Below are 20709 nucleotides of genomic sequence, written 5' to 3'. Positions count from 1 at the left end.
ACTTATTGGTTCCTTTTGCTGTGATTAGATGTCAAAAAATTAAGTTGGATGGACGCAATTTTTTGATTGGTCAAGCTTACATTTTGACAACCACTCACTGCACAATCAGTAAATAGCGACGAAGACTACACTGCCTTTCCATCACAAACATCAAAAACAAGAAGAACAATAGGGAATTCTTTTCGTAAGACAGCGGAAATCTAATTTGAATGAACATTCCTGGTTGAACTTTGCTGAAGTAAGGACGCTGGGAGTGTTATAAAATATTTTTATTTTAGTTTTATTGATCGTATGTTTTTGTAAGCTTTTCTTCTTTTATATATTTGTATTTTGCAGAGGACGGCCCTTGGATATAGGGCCGAAATATTCATTCAAATTATATGTCTTACGAAAAGACTTCCCTTTTGTTCTTCTTGTTTCTCATGTTTCTGGACAATCAGTTTATTTATGAACCAATCAATTCTCACTTCTTTTTTTTGAAAACTGTTAATTCGTGGTTGGAACTCAGCCAAAAGCTAATTACCATAGGTAGATCTAACCTTCGCATTTTTGTCGAATTTCGGAAATATGGTGCAAATATAGCTGAAGGGGGTCCACCCGAACAAGTAAAATTTTTAAAGTGGTATATGACAAAAAAGCAAAGTTTGGGAACCTCTGTTCTAATACATTCTTCAGGTACAGTTTCACATTCGCTATGGACAAATTTTGTTTCCCCAAATAGCTGGTAAAGTGTTCTACGCATACACCACCAAATAGATAGTTCCAACAAGTGTCTGTAATAAACCTGATGGTTATCCTCTATAGGAAATACTCTTGCTAAAAACCAAAATTTTTACCAGTTATTTTTATGAGTACCTTGACGAAAATCAAAGGGCCACTTAATTTGATTTGTAGCAGTGTTCAAGTTAGATATAAAAATAAAATTACTGAATTGTTATCAATAATCTTACAGAAACCAAAGGCTAAAATATTTATATATTAGCCAATCTGATATAAAGTATGCTTTGAAGTCCAGTAGGAGCTGGCTTGCGAATATCTACCTTGGAAAGAAATTTCATTTCAAGCCCATGTCCACAAACTTTGCAATTTCCCCGTATCACATTTTAATAAGGGTTTCTCGCAGTCCCAAAACGATGCTCCATGACTTAAAGAAGGAGTTTACATAACGAATGAAGCCTACCTTACGATTCTACCAATGTTAAGGAATACCTAGTTAACTCCTGGGCTTCATTTCATTTCATTTTTATTAGTACTATAAAAAACAACTACAATAATAAAGGGCAAAAACTTAAAAGGAAAAAGAAAAGCTAATACATCAGATACTGAAGCCCCAAAAGCTGAGCTTGTAGAGGGCCCAATCAATGCAGCAACAATTTCAAATGCGAAAAAAAACTAATATAAAATAAAGCTTTACATCAATACATAACAAAAAGGGACAAAACTGGCAGAAAAGGATTTAAAAAAAGCGGAAAAAGACCAAAATACAGAGAGTTAACTACAATCTAAGAAACCCAGAATCAGAATTAAACAATATTGGAAAAGACCTCTCACGCAAAATATCGGAGGGAAGAGAATTCCATAGCTTAGTAGCTAGATAAACTTGGGAACGCTGGAAAAAGAAATTCGAAACAGTGAAAGTTCAATGGATAGATAGGACTTACGAAGGGAAAGGGAAATATTTGAAAAAGGATCTTTTAAAAAAAAAAAAGAACTACACAGGCTTTTAGGAAGGAAACAATTAAAAGATTTATAAGCTAGGAGGAGACATTTCTTTTTTTCCAGGGAATCAATTTTTTTAATACCAGTATCATTATACAAATTAACAAGGGGTACCTTAGAGGAAGTCCAAATACAGCTTTCACAGCTTTATTCCGGAGTTGTTTTATATGAGTTAGCAGAGAAGAGCATGCCACGACCCAAACAGAGCAGCAATAAGAAAGTCGTGAATTGAAAAACGCATAATGCAGAGACCATTACTTCAGTGGGAAGAAAGGATTGAAGTCGTTGGAGGGCACCAACCTGGCGAGAAAGAAAACCCGAGATAGGAAAGATGATGCTTATAAGATATTTTAGAATCCAAAAACGCACCCAATATTTTAATTACCTAGTTAGTGGAATAAGGATATTATCAATATACAAATTCAATAGACATGGAAAAACAACCAGCGAGCGATGACCTGCCGTAAACATTAATGTACCAGTTTTAGACGCATCAACATCTTTTTTTTTTTTTTTTTGTGAGGCACCTCCGGCTAACTTTGTGGATAACCCTTTGCGCAAATGATGTTACGCTTGCCTATTTCAGCGCAAACAAAAATGCTTGTGTCATCGGCAGAGATCACGAATCACAATCTCTCTCTGACATACCAGTTTCTACGAGGTTGTTGATGAAGAGATGAAACAGTACCGGACCCAGAAGTGACCCCTGGGGAACTCTACTTTTTACAGGCAGAAAATGCGATTTGATGCCATCAATTTCTACATACTGATAACGATCTGAAAAATATGATTCAAACCACAGGAGCGATACTCCTCTTATTCCATACCTTTCTTATTTCCGCAACAGTAACGGATGATTGACCATGTCGAAAGCTTTGGAAAAACCTAGGAAAATACCGATTACCTTAAGTCCAATATCAAGGTTCCGTCTTATGAACTCGGTTGCATGAATTAGAGGGTACTCCATGGAGAATCCAGCTCTAAAGCCAAACTGAGAGTCGGATTATATGGGGCTGTCATCCTCACACGTAAATGCCTGAAAAAAAAGTACAAGTCTTAAATATGTCCAACCCTTTTTCGTTTTTTTCTCAAATTCAAACTATACGGCTAAATGGCTCCCTATATGATATAAATCCACAAATAGGGTATACAAAAAGTTGACAGGGTTAATAACCCCAGAGCTTACGGCTACTCATATGACTGAAAAAGATGCTAAAGTCTAGAATACCCGACTCACTTTTTCTGGTCTTCGTTCTTTAGTTTGAAACTGGTCATACATTAGTCCAGTTTAAGACGAAAAGTAATAGATATCGGATATAATGTTTCCGTTTTGAAGGTATTTCTCAAGTGGAAATTTCAGCGTTGTTATAGAAATGTTATTTTGTTGGTGTATCTCACTTTAAGGTTTACTTTAGAAAATATTGGGCAAAATTCTAGACAAGCTAGGTTACTTTTTACTATCTTGGAAAGGGATTTTTGGTACGTCCCTCTGAAAATTAATTTCAAACTCAGAAACCATATTTAGTCTGTTGGACGTAGAAGAGAGATGCAACAGTTTTACTTGGGAGGGGGGTTAAGTTTCCTGATGTTTCGATCATTTCTATAGCTAAAAGGGTAATATATAGTGGCTAGCGACTTCTGCAGAAAACGTTCTGAATGAATAGAAGTTGCACTATTAGATTCCTTATTTTTAGCATCTCCAAATCTCGTTAGTGTTTTTCTCACAATGTATCCTCTCCCCCTGATGGCCCCAGATAGGGCCCAACGATATGGATTTCTGAGGTCCAATGCCGATATATAGGTATCATACCGATGCGACATCGATATAATTTGCCAATAAGTTCTCATCCCGAAAAAAAAAATGGGGTAAATTTTTCGTTGTTCATATAATTGACTTACGAAAAAAGTGAACATACCACTCGATGCCTTTTTTTAAGTTCTTTATGAATATATTGATCGCTTCTATCACAAGCTCAAATTTAAGCTCTTGTTGAGCTCTTGAAAATGACCAAAATATTTCTAGCTTTGGGTATAAAAAAGGCTTAAAACATTGGTTTAAACTCAAAACAAGCAGCCTAACCTAACCTTTAAAACAAACAAAATTTGTGATAGAAGCTATTATTATATCCGTAAAGAGCTTAAAAAAAGGCATCGAGTGATGTGTTCACTTATTCGAAAGTCAATAATATGAATATCGAAAAATTTACCAAAACCGGTACTTTCGTAAAATACAGAACACGCTCGAGAAGTAAAGTTAATCATAATGAAGTATACCAAAACATGATGAAAATATAATAATTAGTTTAAATAATCATTTAATTTGGACTATATTATTAGGGGTAAAGTAATTTAACATGGCGTAATCTTAGGATACCCCTCACCCCTAATATACAAATATATAGCCCAAACTATACAAGTAGAATGCATTCTGTCGCCTGTCCTTTGTCTTTGTCGCTATGAAACCGGTTATCTCAGATCTTGCATTAAGCAAACTTCTCGAGCGTGTTCTGGATTGTACGGGAGTACCAAAAAACTTTACCCAAAGTTTAGATTCTAAATTCTCTACTTATATTCATTCTCACCTGTTTCTGTCTGGTCTATTACACATCAAAGAACAGCCTCGATGATTTACTCTGGATTCCAAATACATGTAATGCAAAACAGATTTATTTAGAAACGATTTAGAAAAAAACTATTAAATCAAATAACGTTTGAGTCTGGGCAGTCGTCCAGACTCGAAGGTCCACTCCAACTGGGCCAAGTTGTAATGCAAAAAGCACAATTTTTCAGCAATTTCTCCTTTCAGAGGTCTTTGTTTGTCATCATAAACGTTCCCAACTGTGCCGAAAACTCATTCGCTTCGGACAGAAGAGGGCAGACAGCGGAGATACTTCCGAGCAAGTTGTGTTAGTCTCTTGAAACGACTGCTGTTATTTCGCCACCACTCTAACTAACAGTTTATTTTTTCCCGTTAATGACAGCCTCACTCATCTGCCTTTCCAGTTCCTGATCAATTTTATTTGCTGACTCTTCTTACTCACTTATTAAAGTTTTAAGCATGTTATCAAACAGGCAGTCAATCATACTTGCTGCACCTCTTCTCCTTCGTTTTGGATTTTCCTCCTCTTCTGTTGCAGTGGCTAATTTTGTTTTTCCAGTGTCTGACAATGTTTTTTCTTGTATCCACCTTTCAGCGTTACAGAGTTGCTTTTGACTTAAGGGTCGATGCTTGGATCTAGGATCCAGGAGATAAGCAAGAACATTTTCTCTGGTTGTACATTCTTCAACTCACCATAAATTTTGAATATTGCTGCACCAGGTGTGTGTTGATAAGTATTGACAAAAAAGAACTTTTACTTTACTTGACTTACCTCTGCTGATCTCTCCACTATGGTCAAACTTAGCTGGTGGGTCCGCCCCCAAGGACTGGACAAGCAAAAATTACTTGAGAAAACATGGCGCCATCTTCTGGATAAATTGCGCAGAAAAAAAAATAATAATTGGCGAATATTGGATTTTTTTTTCTCGATAACTGATAATGACACTGAACCTAATATCGGCCCTATATCGGTGAGGCCCTAACTCCCTGATATAAATCTATAACTATTATATATTTACCACTAAAAAACTAAAATACCACTCGATGCCTTTTTAAACGCTATTTACAAATATACTCTTCACCACCTTCACGAATGTGCCCGAGCCTCCCCGGTTTAATGGAACCAGATATAGGCTCAGGCCATATACAAAAGTTTGTTACTTTTTGGGCGGGGGTGTAATTTGTTGTGCTGATTTCTCGACAGCGGTTGATTCATGAACCTATTACCAAATAAAGCCAATAAAAAAACAACAACAAAACCTGATGAGTTTAAATATAGGCTAGCCTAGGGCTATATATACCTCCTCTTAGGGGGGGGGGGGGCTAAGATGCATTTATGAGGATAGCGATTAATATTTTTGGAACCAACGCTAAAAGATGCATCGAGTGGTATCCTCATCATTTCAAGAGTTTTCTCATCAAGGTCAAGAGTTTCTTTTTTGTGCGCATGTAAACCTCCATTACCTCTTTATAAGCAATTTAAAATTCTCTTAACCCCATCCTAAATGACTCCCCTGCTTCAACCGATCCTGTCCCAGTTCTGCACGAAAAAGCGAATTAATCTATATTAATCCTCATTTTCTCTGTCGTTGTCAGCGATGGAGTAACCAGTACCACTGGATGGGAGCGGTTCTTCTGAAAGAGATACTGTTCAAAAGATTGGAACCATTTGACTCCTTATTTTATGCTTTTTTTACAGTATAATAGTCACGTTGGTGACATTGCACTTCCGCTCCTGATGGTCATTCATAAATCTTGGTCTATCTTTAAGCCACAAAAATTCCACAATTTTTATACTGAAAACAATGTTGTGACAAAAATGGGACAAGGCTTGCAAAAAGCCTGTTCAAAACCTTCGTGCACTGCGGACAGGAAAATCCCTGAAAATTGATGAACTGCTCTTGAAATAATCCTAAAACACTTTTAAGTAATAAACTAGCTCCACTTGATTAAAAAAGAGCTTGAATTATCTTAAAATAAGAAACAACCGGGTACTTATGTATTATATCGACCACACTGTCATTCTTATCTGTTGTAAAACTGGTTTCTCTGTGTGCACTCGGAGATAATTAGCTTAGCCTGAGTGAGATAACTACTATGCAGGTATATTTTAATTAAATATTAATATATTGAGTTGTTTAGGGTAGGTATTTATTATAATGCGTTCTGGGCTGCATGCTTTCCATAATTATCTGGTAGTTTCCATGCTTTTGTAGCTAAAATATTATATCTTCATCATTTTATATCATATTTCGTTATGATTAACCTAACATCACAGCTTGAGTCTTGTCGATATAAAACGTAAGTACCAGCAAGCCGTCACATCAATTGCCATGACCCATATTTTTGAAGTTTTCGCCTAATTTTTGGCCACAGAAAACGCACACAAGTACATGTTATCTGTGCTTTTCAGAAAAATCTTGTACCTATCTTTGAACTTTTCCTTCCGCACCGATTGATTTTTCTCATTCGTTCCTCTATGCGTCTGAACAGGCTCTAGAATTATTCAATCAACGCAATGATATCATAAAGACTTGGGTAAGACAAATGATGTCATTTTTAGCAACGACCTTCACGTCTTCTGTGTAAATTCTCAATGATTTTTTAAAATTATCGCCAGTCATATTTGCCAAAATAAAAGTGAATCTATTTGTAAATGACTGAAGTAACTACCTAATGACTCGTCAACAGCTTTGAAATTGCACGAATAGACATTTAACACTGTCAGCCCCAAAAAAGGATAATCTTTATTATTATTCCAAGGGTTGATTGACCAATACAACAATGTAAGATGTCAAACTAAAGATCATCACTATACCTTAGACCCGAGAACACCATAGGTGTACGTCTATCCAACATTTATAAGAGGGGGCTTTTAGAGAGGCCTTGACCTCGTAAAAGAATGCCTGTGGCCCCATAATTGTCGGATTTTATGAGAAGATTCGTCAGATTGATCTTGGACCCCCCCCCCCGCCTCCAGATGTCTTGTTCTTTTTTATCACATTTTTCTAAAGGTTTCTACCATGTCCGATTGGTGAAGTTGTAAAACCTTACAACTATACTAAACTTGAAGTACCAGATACATTCTAAGGTAATTGTTTTAAATGAAGCAAGATTGTTGGAGCAGGCCTGTCAGTTCTCGCCACAAGAACCATGTATAATTTTAATCTAGATGTGCATTAAAAGCTATTAATCATTCATGTAGCACCCAAACCCAAAACTCTGAAATAGATAATCATCTTTAGATAGAAATGAATCGCTGGATATAATTAATCTCCATTGGAAACCATCGATTTTTTGCATCCAATTTAATAAATCTTTGCTGAAATTCCCAAAAAATTGGTTTACATTAAGATTTTATGGGTTTATAATTTATGGCTGCACTTGTAATCTACATTTGCCATTTTTTCTGTTTCTACCGTTTTCTTTTTTAGACGGCTAGATAATAATTTAAGATAACATTATAATAATCTTTGATCTTCTTAAGGAAAATATCAAATTTATGCTACATAAAGAGGCCCCAAGAATAGAAAATTAAAAAGTTGTTAACAAGACTGCTGCCAAAAATAAACTTGCACGTAGTTAAAATATGGACATGAGATCTGCTATGTAACCAAATTCTAAAAAAGATGGAAAAAAAGGAAAAGCTGTTCGTAGATTCTTAAAAGGATTATAAGAACAAATATTACGTTTATCTTTAAAATTTCTTCACAACAACCTTAAAAAAAAAAACAAGTTATATTTTTGCCAAAAATTAGCTTGAGTTGTTACCATCTTTGTCATAAATCAGTATTTAATTTTGACTGGAGAAATTCTGATTTTATGCCAAACTGTATCGTTGAGGATGCTTGTTAGCCCCTGAGGTATGCAATGGGTGTTAGATAGTTTGAACACTGTTTTCAGTGTTAGCTCTCTAAACATGGTGTATAATTTTTAATTTACGATTGATTCAGCCTTCCCCAATTTCAACGGCTATTCTAAAAGATGAAGCCAGGAAAAATATAAATAATAATAGTACACGGGAGACCCAACGATCTTTCTTGAGTAATAATTATAAATAGAACATTTTTTGTGCACTTACAAAAAAGTAGGGAATGGGGGAAAATGTCACACTAGGTGTTTTTGAGGACTCCATTCTATGTTTTTTGTGAGTCAAAATGGTTAGAATTCTGTATTTCCGGGCCTAACAACCGGCTTTTATTATCTACTAGCTGTTGGAGTGGCGCTTCGCGCCACTCCAACGCCTAGTTGGTGGGGGCGCTTTATATATATATATATATATATATATATATATATATATATATATATATATATATATATATATATATATATATATATATATATATATATATATATATATATATATATATATATATATATATATATATATATATGTGTGTGTGTGTGTGTTTTTAACTACGTAAAACTTGCGAATATACAACATTCTTCGCTGTCCCATTGTCTGTGCATATAAATAGATTGTCAGGTTTACTGACTCTTGAACATGCAACATATAATTGTCCATGGGAAAAACAACCCGTATTCAGATCTATACCTCATTATTCTAATGATTGCCCTTGAGCTTTGTTGATGGTGATTGCTAATCGAACATTCCCTGTGTCCCCGTCGTCATTTATATATCCCCCTCTGCCCCCCGGCGTCCCCATTGTAGTTGTGTCCCTGTGTCCCGGTCGTCATTTATATGTGCCGGTCGTGATTTGCGTCCCGGTGTCCCAGTCTGTAATTTCTCTTTGAGTGTCCCGGTCGTCATTTATATTCCCTGTGTCCCGGTGTCCCGGTCTGTAATTTCATCAGTTGACAAACATGACGTCAGTCGACAAACAACTTCATGACGACTTACAGCTCAATCCTTATAATGACGTCAGTCGACAAACATGACGTCTGTCGACACACAAACATGACGTCAGTCGACAGACACTTTTCTCTCAGCCATTTTTCTCTCAGTTTTTCCTTTTTTTTAAATTCTTTCTAGCATAGGGCCTAGTGATATTTTTTTTTATTTACTCTTTAATAATCATTAGAAGTGATTATTCTCTGACCTACACTGGTGGGAGGCATTGTCTTTCTTGAGGACATAACAATATCAGCGATTTAAATAACGTGATAATCGTAATATGAAACTTTACAACGTTGAAAGACAACTATCACATTGACATTTTGACAGACAAATTCAGCTGTCTTGAACTAGACCTGTTAGAAGTATCAGAGGGTGAGTTTCAGAGAAGCATGAAATTGGGTGATCTAAAATTCCTTTATTTACATAGGAAGGATGGTAGGGCTCGTCAAGCAGTTCGTGGTTACGAACTGTAAGTAAGGAGCGACTTGGCTCAATACTAACCGAAACTATAAAAAACGGAATTTTAATATCAATAGATAAATCAAAAGAATCGAACTATTATGCTGATTCCAAATATATAAGATTCATCAAGTTTAGTGTTGCTCATCAAAAGTTCTGCCAGAAAATCTGGTAAGAAAATCTGCCAGATTTTTGAAATAGGGGGGAAATAACCTCTTAAATCAAAGGAATCTTAATGAAAATGCCATACTCAGATTCAGCGTACCAGAGAAAACTACTGTAGAAGTTTTAAGCTCCTATCTGCAAAAATGTTGAATTTCGCTATCTTTGCCAGAAGACACATCACGACAAACATGCGCGTTTATTTGTTGTTTTTTTGTTGTTGTTGTTTTTTTTCCCAGGGCTAATTGTATCGGATTGATGGTCCTAGAAGATTGGGAGAGGGTTCATTCGAACAGAAATTAAAAGTTCCAGTGCCTTTTTTAAGTAACCAAAAAGATTAGATGGCAACTGCTAAAAAAAGGAGAATCTTTCTTCTAAAAGGAGAATCTTTCTTGAGGAGGGAAATTTCTGATGGGGTTGAATATTACAGGGGAAATGTTACACTGGGGGGATTTGAAAGAATTACTATACGAAATTCTTTTCATCTGTCTTACATTCTCTTTGCCAAATTTTTTATGTGGTGTTCCGGGAGAATTATCCAGGGGCTTTTTTCCGTGTGTTTTAATTTCCGGGAAATAATTTCGAGGGAAGGGGGAATTTCTGGATTGATCGAGAAACCGATTAGTGATTAAATTCTTAATCAAATGAAAGAATGCAGAAGAGAATTTTTCAGGCTGAAACATCTGGAAGCAATTTTACAGCGAGGGGGGATTCTCAGCGAGGATGAAGCTGTCCGGAAGCAATTTGGCGGAGTGGGGGGGGGGCAATTTACGTTTGATGAAATTTTAACGGAGGAGTTTTACGTTAGGGGGAGGGTATATTTCATAGAAAGTGAGCCAGATTTACCGGCATTATTTGAAAAAAATAGAATTTCTTCCATATATGAAGGATATCCCGCTCCTCAATACCTTGCTCTTTACTTTAAAGTTGGACTGTTTGTTCCAATTTTTAAGAGTGTCTACTGAAACAGGAGGCCGTTTAATTAGGATGGGAAGTTTTTTAACTGTGCTAACATTCTTAGCGTAAAGAGCCAGGTATTGAGGAGGGGGTAACCCTTTATATACGAAATAAATATGCCAAAATTAGTAAGCAAATTTTGTTTTTATTTTCCATATACGGTAAGCCAAATTTGAACCTCCATTAGTTGAAAAACGTTCAGAAATTAAATAAAAAAAGAAGTTTTAACTACAAATAAGGAGCGACATAAAAACTTGAAACGGTTATGTCAATCACGTATCAAGGACTTGTGCTTATTTTTCCCACCAAGTTTCATCCTGATCACTCCACTCTAAGTGTTTTCCAAGATTTCAGGTTTCCCCTCCAACTCCCCCCAATGTCACCGGATCTGGTCGGGAAAAGAGCTCTGAGACACGATATCCTTCTAAATATCAGATTTAATTTAAGATCCGATCACCCGTTCGTAAGTCAAAAATACCTCTTTTTCTAATTTTTCCGAATTAACTGTCCCCCCAATCCTTCCAGATGGTCGAATCGGGGAAAATACTATTTCTAATTTAACCTGGACTGGTCCCAGATACGCCTACCAAATTTCATCGTCCTAGCTTATCTGGAAGCGCTGAAGCTAGCAAAACCGGGACCGACAGACCGACAGAAATTGCGTTCGCTATATGTCACTTGGTAAACGCCAAATGCCATAAAAACTAACACGCATCCGTGATCTGTCTTCTGGCAAAATTCCACATTTTTGTAGATATGAGCTTGAAACTTCTACAGTAGGGTTCTCTGATACGCTGAATCTGATGGTGTAATTTTTCTTAAGATTCTATGACGTTTAGGGGGTATTTCCTCCTATTTTCTAAAATAAGGCAAATTTCCTCAGGCTCGTAATTTTTGATGGGTAAGACTAAACTTGATGATTCTTATATAACTAAAATCAACATTAAAATGCGATTCTTTTGGTGTAACTATTGGTATAAAAATTCCTTATTTTTAGAGTTTCGTTTACTATTGAGCCGGGTCACTAAGTCTTTGAAATAAGATTAGAGTATCTTATTCTAAAACGTGGGTAGCCTACTTCGAAAGGCCGAGGAAGATTTGTAAAGGTTTTTCAGAGGGAATGTCGAAACATAGTTTTTGGTATTCGTCTGACAGATCGTATTTCAAACAATAACCAGTGCAGAAAATGGGGTTCGATCCCTGTTTCCGGGGCTATAATGAAAGAAAGATTTTTCTTTTGCATTGATCAAAGAAACTTGGATACTTGTCCATTATTCAGAAAACATCCAAGATGATTCAATTTACAGGTACGGGGTTGCAACGACTAAGATGCTTGGGAGATAGACAGAATATATCTGGGCTGTATATTTACACATTAGGGGGAGGGTTAAAGTATAAAGTGTATGCAAAATATATCCTAATCTAACCAAAGAGTAAAGGGGTAAGGGGTAAAGTGCATGCAAAATATATCCTAATCTAACCAAAATACAAACTAAATATTTATTAAGATATAGCCACAATGTAGTTTTCCACTGAGCCGAAGTTAATTGTCTCCGTATATAGACAACAATAAACCGGTTATTGTCTGATTTCTTAGGGCCAAATTCCTACTGTTTTCTGAATAATTGACGAGTACCTAAACTTGGTCTAGACTTTTTTGAGCCGCTTTGCTGACATTAAATCTAAGTTAAAGTAAAGTTTAGTTTAATGTCTGGATGAAACATTTAAAAAAAAACAACATGTTTCTCGAACCACGCCCTTTTGTTCAAAGAAAAACTTGAGCTAGATAAATCCAAACCAATTAAAAAAAAAATCTCATTAACTTTCATTACGCTTTGAATCTAAAAAAATTCAGTATTTATGGCTGTAACCGTAGGATTCGAAGTTTTGACCGTTTATAAAGTAAAATTCGCAAATTATGTAACTTTTTGTACATAAAATGTCTCTGTGCGCCAAGCACATCATGCGTATCTTAAATGCAATTAAATAAAAAAACAAGTTTTTTTAACTGCAAGTAAGGAGCGACATTAAAACTTAAAACGAACAGAAATTACTCCGTATATGAAAAGGACTTTTCCTCCTCAACGCCCCGCCCTTTACTCCAAAGTTTGACTCTTTCTCTTAACTCTACTTCTTAAAATATTAAAAAAAAACTATTTCAGTGACTAACTTAAGTTCACTTCTTTGATGTTGTCACTAGAACATGTAAATCATATTAACTATTAGTTTTGTAATGTAAATTGTTCAATCATTTCTAACTAAGTTTAAATTTTTCACTAATATAAATTTATAGTTTAAATTTAAGGATAAAAGAGTTTCACTGTCTTAGATTGATTTTTAAACCCATTTTTTGTAGGATGGGTAGGTAACGTGGTCTTCGTCGTTATTTACATCGGAAATCGAACAATCACTACTCACAAAACCTTGTATCATACAACCAGGATCAGGATCCCCCCATATTTGCACATATTTATATTAAATATTTTTAAATTATTGTTTGTTCTTCCTGGATGCTTAATATGGAAATGAACGGATTAGACTATCGCATCTCATTGAGCAATTAAACTTTCAAAGAAACACTTACACTATAGTAACATGGTTGTCTTTTGTTTAAAAACTACGTAGAAATGATTCTGCTAAAACTAAACGAAGATTTGTTAAGATGTAATGCTTTTCAAGGGGAAGGTCTGATGACTTGACATCAGAGTTGTAAAAACTATTTCTGAAGGTAAATACGACACAATAATAAATAATTAATTAAGGCGCAATTTATAATGCAACGTTGTATATCATTATGTCGCTATGTTAAGTTGCAATTTCAGTTGTAGCCTATTACTTTTCAGTAAAACAAAAACCTTCTCCATATTCAGTGGTGCCAATTCACGGAAATAGCGTTGGGGGAGAGGATGACAAAAATCTATTTTCAATATCTAGGGGGCAATTTCGTTGTTTTTCAATCTTTTTTCAATGAAAATACGGAATTTTTTTTTAGTAGAAATCTCGAGAAAAGGTAAGCTATTTCTCAAATCAAAGGGGGACACAAAAAACTTGGGGCCGATACCCCCTGCCTTCTCCCAACCGACGTCACTGTCTATCATGGGTCAGTTAGTGGTGTACTTTCTGTGGCTTTCTGCCAAATGAGTATCAGGCCCTTTGGGTTCTTGCGAAAATATAAACTTCTATGGGCGGACAAGAAATTAATAAATATTAATAGTAACCTTGCTAAAACTAAATAATTACCGGACATAAGTATGCATGGGGCAAACAATAATGATAAATCCTCGGAGGATGAAAAGAGGGAGGCTTTGAATAGATTGGGATAGAGGAGGAGCGTGTGTCGTTGTGTTTGCGGTAAGTTGCTAGCAGTATTGCTAATGAAAGAAAAACTTTATTTGTTTTCTTTTTACCCTACTGTAAAATTTAGAAGACAGTTTGATTCTTAATTCATCTGTATGTCCCAAATCTAGTTAATTTTGAATTAGATATGGCTTGCTAGTCGCCAGGTATCATCAAGTATTCCAGCATAACGTTTTTTAAAAATTACTGATCCAAAATTTTGACATAGCCTAACGACATCATGGTCGAGTGAATGCTCAGTATAACAATAGGTTTATTAGATAACGGATCATCCATCGAAGACTATGGCCATATCACCAAGCGTGAGAAGAAAGGAAGCGTTTAATGTTAACATCAGTCACACAACGCAAACGCTACGGCCTACAAACGAAGTTCATTTCCGTTCTGAGCGGCAAAAAAAAAATAAAGATTACGAGCATGGACGCAATTGATCTGCTAAATACTGCACACGATTTAGTCGTTGTCACGGTTCAAACATAAATGGGTCACTTATAGCTCTTAAGAGGTTGTAATTAGCTTGAAATGGCTATTTTTGTTTTCTTTTTATTAAGGAAGGAGATGTAATTGTGTAACTCAGTATGTCTAAGTCAAATTCAAGAGCGGCTGTGATAATTAAAAGGGCCACATACGCCATTTTTGTAACTTTTCCGTAGAGCCAAAAACACGGAAAAAAGTTTGTCCCCGTCCAAAAGTGGCGTCTCTCTTTTATCTTCGCAACGACGACAAATACATAACTCATTTTCGACCAAAATGGCAAGTGTCACCCTTTTAATTATCACATCCGTCGGCTATGAGGTAGGTTAAAAGTGGCGTATGTCTCTTTTTCATCTTCATAACGGTACGAGATAAGACAATTCTGACTGCACCATTCTATCCCTCATGCTAAGTTTACCCATGACACATACGAAACTCATTTTTGACCAAGATGCCATATGTTGCCCTTTTAATTATCACAGCCATGAGTTCAAAATAGATTAGAGAACTTCTGAACTGAAAACACAAAGGTAACGTTATCAGATATGTAAGTGGCTGGGGGACTCTCTTCCCGCGCCAACCTCCCTCCAAAATTTGTTGCTCCAAGTTTTTATATTTTTCATGTTGTTTATCTTTTGTTTTTTGCATGTCTTTTCTCTTAAAAAGAAAACAAATCTTAATTATATTCGTCTCTTGTTCTGATGGTCTGTTAGTAGCCAACTGTAGTATTTGTGAAACATACATTAAAGTCCAATCTATCAATTTTGGCCTGGGCTATTGGTAAATCTTCTATTGCTACTGCCTTAAGTTGCCAAGATATGCCATTCAAGGCAGATAAAATATTGTGTTTTTTAAAGGGAGATTGGTGTAATTTGTCGCTATATGCATTGACCTTTCCGATGAATTTGTTGAAATTTTAAACGGAGCGAGCCCCCCAAGGAATTATCTGCTTGTGTATGACCCGCTGTTTTCTCCATTGCAATCATATCAATTGGCGTCAATTCGTGGAAATGTAAAGGGAAAGGGGAATATAGTTTTTGGAATCGGAGGAGGGATTTTTTCATAGAAAATATCTAAATAGGTGTTTTTCAAAATAGAGAGGGAGAAAAAATAGGGGGTAAATGCTTTAACGTTAGTTCGTTTTTCTATGAAAAATAAGCCTTCAATTAAATCCTGGCCTGATCAAAAACTTGGGAGGAAAAATTAGACATATGAAAGATTGAGTTATATATCCGTGATATAGGGAGGGGCAAAGACATATAGGAGAAAAAACTCAAGCAAAAAACTGTGATTGAGTCTAGATTACCGCTGTGTAAATAACCATTAGATGCCAAATTATGGTCATATTTCCTGATAGATCACTAATGTTGTGAGGGCGGGTTTATTGTAATTACCTACTAAGTACACAGACCAATCATAATTATTTTATTCCTCCCGTAGATTTTCTGACGTTTCAGATCCATCTAGTGTTCTTCTATGAGAGGGCATTAACCTTTTACGTGTATATGTAATTTCAAAAATTGTGGCATGTGTAAAACAGGTGTTTTGAAATCTGTCAGATTTAATGCTTTTTTGTTTGCTTTTTATTAATTTATTTATGGAAGAAGGCATGAGTAGAATTTTCTAATTTTACAGTAATATTACGTTTCTTTTCGCTCAGCGATGTGTTTAATTTCACCTAATTAATGGATGTTTTTCGGGTAAATAACTGGTTAGTAGTGTTCGTTTTCGTATGCAGACACGATTTTAACCTCCATTATTTTAAGACCAACTTTTTCAGAAATATTTTGGAATGTTGGGATAAGAGGATTTGTATGGTCTCTAATGGAAGCACGACTCTCTGGCCTCTTGTTGAGCCTCTCTAACTTCTGACCATTTATCCTGGGTCTTCGATTTACGTTTTTGCCCTCAGATTGCCGCCCTGCCTCTGAGTTTGTAATCAAACATAGAGACCTACGGAGGCACTTACTTAAAATTTATCTTTGTTTGAAGGGGTGAAGCGAGATTTGGGAGAGTCAAAAAAGAAAAACAAGGGGGATATATGAGAACTATAGAAAGCTATTGGGAAATGATTTCAAAGAAATTTGATAACTATGATTTTAATAATCTCGTCATCAGAAATGCTGGATAGGTGAACAGCAAATTTTCATAATTATTGGATAGGTGAACAGCAAATTTTCATAATTATTGTTCAGAATCTTTTTAGGAGTTTGGTGCCGGAAGCTTCCGAGGAAACCCCTACAGCTGTTATGTAAACCCTTGTTCAATATTTATTTTATACAAAAGTAGCGATATTTGTCATCAAAAGAACGAAAATAACATGGAGAAAACTCTAAAATCAGCTATAACATGTAATTGAAAAGATTGACTGATTTTCTCAAGACATGAAAACGTTTCAAGCAGCTGATTTTTCCTTGTTTCAGGTATAATGGTATTAAATCCTAAATTGGCTATTTAATTTTCACGGAAAAACTTTGTTTTTATGGCACTTGGTATTAATGAAGTGGCATATAGCGATCGCAAATTCTGTCGGTCTGTCTGTCTGTCTGTCCCGGTTTTGCTACTTCAGGAAATTCCAGGCAAGCTAGGACGATGAAGCTTGGCAGGCGTATCAGAAACCGGACCAGATTAAATTAGAAATAGTCATTTACCCGATTTGACCATCTGGGGGGGGGGCGGTAAATTCGGAAAAAAATAGAAAAAATGAGGTATTTTTAAATTACGAAGGAGTGACCGGATCTTAATGAAATTTGAAGTTTGGAAAGATATCGTGTCTCAGAACTCTTATTTTAAATTCCGACTGGATCTGGTGACATTGGGGGGAATTGAGGGGGGAACCTAAAATTTTGGAAAACACTTAGAGTGGAGGGATCGGGATAAAACTTGGTGGGAAAAATAAGCACAAGTCCTAGATACGTGATTGACATAACCGGGACAGATCCGCTCTCTTTGGGGGAGTGGGGGGTGGTTAATTTTGAAAAATTAGAAAAATGAGGCATTTTTAACTTACTAAGGAGTGATCGGATCTTAATGAAATTTGATGTTTGGAAGGACATCATGTCTCAGAGCTCTTATATTAAATTTCAACCTTATCCGGTGAAGGAGATGTTGAGTGGGGCGGAACCTAAGCTCTTGAAAAATGCTTAGAGTGGAGGGATCGGGATGAAGCTTGGTGGGAAAAATAAGGACAAGTCCTAGATACGGGATTGACATAACCACAACGGATCTGCTCTCTTTGGAGGAGCTGGGGGGGATTAATTCTAAAAAATAGAAAAATGAGGTATTTTTAACTCGCGAAAGAGTGATCATATCTTAATAAAATTTCATATTTAGAAAGATCTCGAAACTTAGCTTATTTTTTATCCCGACCGGGTCCAGTGTCACGGGGCGAAAATCTTGGAAAACGCTTAAAGCGGAGAGATCAGGATGAAACTTGGTGGAAAGAATAAGCACAAGTCCAAGATAGGTGACTGACATACCCGGAATGGATCCGCTCTCTTTGGTGGAGTTGGGGGGGGGGAGTAATTCGGTAAAATTAGAAAAATGAGCTATTTGTAACTTACGAACGGGTAATCAGATCTTAATGAAATTTGATAGCTAGAAGGATCTTGTGCTTTAAAACTCTAATTTTAAATCCCGATCAGATCCGGTAACATTGATAGGAGTTGGAGGGGGAAGCCAGAATTCTTGGAAAACGTGAAATCGAGGTATCTTACGAATGGACGATCGGATCTCAATGAAACTTGATATATAGAATAATCTTATGTCTCAGATGCTCCATTTTCAATTCGAATCGGATCTGGGGACGTAGAGGGTTGGAGGGGGAAACAGAAATCTCGGAAACCGGAAATCTTGGAAATCGCTTAGAGTGGGGAAATCGGGATGAAACTTAATAGAAATAATAAGCACAAGTTATAGATACGAGATTGATGTAATTGGTATGGATCCGTTCTCTTTGGGGGAGCTGGGGGTTGTTAATTTGGAAAAGTTGGAAAAATTGAGGTATTTTTAACTTAAGAACGGGTGATCGGATCTTAATGAAAATTGATATTTAGAAGGAACTCGTGTCTCAGAGCTCTTATTTCAAATCCCGACCAGATCTGTTGACATTGGGGGAGCTGGAGGGGGAAACCGGAAATCTTTGAAGATGCATGTAAATGTCATAGATACGTGACTGACGTAACCGGACTGGATCCACTCTCTTTGGGGGAGTTAGATGGTGGGGTTCAGTGCTTTTGCGAGTTTGGTTCTTCTGGACGTGCTAGGACGATGAAAATTGGTAGGCGTGCCAGGGAGCTGTACAAATTGACTTGATAAAGTCGTTTTCTCCGATTCGAACATCTGGGGGGCTGAAGGGAGAGGAAAAATTAGAAAAATTAAGGTATTTTTAACTTGCGTGTGGGTGATCGGATCTTAATGCATTTTGATATTTAGAAGGACCTCATGACTCAGAGCTCTTATTTTAAATCCCGACTGGCATTAAGCCTCTAATTTTCCTTTTAAAGCGATCAATTGATTCTCATTATCATTATCAATTGAGCGATCATTATCTTTATGGCACTTGGTATTTAACAAGTGACATATAGCGATCGCAAATTCTGTCGGTCTGTCCGTCTGTCCGGGTTTTTCTAGTTTGGGCACTTCCAGATAAGCTAGGACTATGGAATTTGGCAGGCGTATCAGGGACCAGATCAGATTAAATTAGAAATAGTCGTTTCACTGAACCGATCATCTGGGAGTGGGGGGTGGGTGATGGTTAATTCGCAAAAATTAGAAAAAATGAGTCATTTTTATCTTACGAACGGGTAATCGGATCATAATGAAATTTCACATTTAGAAGGATATCGCGTCTCAGAGCTCTTATTTGAAATCCCGACTGGATATGGTGACGTTGGGGGAGTGGGAGGGGAAACCTAAAATTTTGGAAAACTCATAGAGTGGAGGGATCGGGATGAAACATGGTGGCAAAAATAAGCACAAATCCTAGATGCCTGATTGACATAACCGGAAAAGATCCGCTCTCTTTGCGGGAGTTGGGGGGGGATTAATTCTGTAAAATTAGAAAAATGAGGTATTTTTAACTTACGAAGGGGTGATTGGATCTTAATGAAATTTCATATTTAGAAGGACCTCGTAACTCAGATGTCTTATTTTAAATCCTGACCGAATCAAGTGTCACTGAGGGGAGTTGGGGGGGGACCAGAAATCTTGGAAAATGCTTAGAGTGGGAAGATCAGGATGGAACTTGGTGGAAAGAATAAGCACAAGTCTAAGATACGTGAGTGACATAACCAGACTAGATCCTCGCTCTTTCGGGGAGTTGGGAGGGGGGAGGTAATTCGAAAAAATTAGAAAAATGAGTTATTTGTAACTTACGAACGGGTGATCAGATCTTAATGAAATTTGATATTTAGAAGGATTTTGTGCTTTAGCACAATTATTTGAAATCTCGACCAGATGCAGTGACAGTGGGGGGAGCTAGAGGGGGAAACCGGAAATCTTCGAAAACCTGAAAATTGAGGCATCTTTTTTTACGAACGAGTTATCAGATCTTAATGAAACTGGATATATAGAAAGATCTTATGTCTCAGATTCTCCATTTTCAATTTAAATCGGATCTGGGGACGTAGTGGGTTGGAGGGGGAAACAGAATCATTGGAAACCGGAAATCTTGGAACCGCTTAGAGTGGAGAGATCGGGATGAAACTTGATGGGAAGAATAAGCACAAGTTCTAGATACATGATTGACATAATTGGAACGGATTTGCTCTCTTGGGGGGAGTTAGGGGGTGGGGGGATTTCCGGTGCTTTGGCGAGTTCGGTGCTTCTGGACGTGCTAGGACGATGAAAATTGGTAGGCGTGTCAGGGACCGGCACAAATTGACTTGATAACAGTCGCTTCCCCGATTCGACCATTTGGGGGGGGGGGGGCTGGAGGGAGAGGGAAAATTGAAAAAATTAGGTATTTTTAACTTACGAATGAGTGATCGGATCTTAATGAAATTTTATATTTAAAAGGAACTCTTGTCTCAGAGCTTTTATTTTAAATCCTGACCGTATCTGGTGATATTGGGGGAGTTGGAGGGGGAAATTATAAATCATGGAAAACGCTTAGAGTGGAAAG

The 20709-nt window shown here is 36.6% G+C and overlaps 1 protein-coding gene across 4 annotated transcripts in view; it reads left to right on the top strand.

Annotated features, from left to right (window-relative positions):
* Positions 1 to 2964: 2964 nt before the first annotated feature.
* The window catches only part of LOC136040784 (uncharacterized), a 74330-nt gene continuing 56585 nt past the window's right edge, over positions 2965 to 20709 (top strand). The window contains exon 1 of one of the 4 annotated variants that reach the window (XM_065725110.1): positions 2965 to 3055. Coding sequence is in view for 1 of the 4 variants with exons in the window: in XM_065725109.1 (XP_065581181.1) it covers positions 16271 to 16285 (15 nt within the window). In the remaining 3 variants the exon portion in view is untranslated. Of the gene's footprint in view, positions 3056 to 16172; positions 16297 to 20709 lie in introns of those variants that run through there. The other 3 variants (XM_065725111.1, XM_065725112.1, XM_065725109.1) reach the window with 3 other exon arrangements.

The sequence above is a fragment of the Artemia franciscana genome, chromosome 21 (genome assembly GCF_032884065.1).
Source record: "Artemia franciscana chromosome 21, ASM3288406v1, whole genome shotgun sequence".
Lineage (NCBI taxonomy): Eukaryota > Metazoa > Arthropoda > Branchiopoda > Anostraca > Artemiidae > Artemia > Artemia franciscana.
This window is presented reverse-complemented; position numbering and strand designations above follow the sequence as displayed.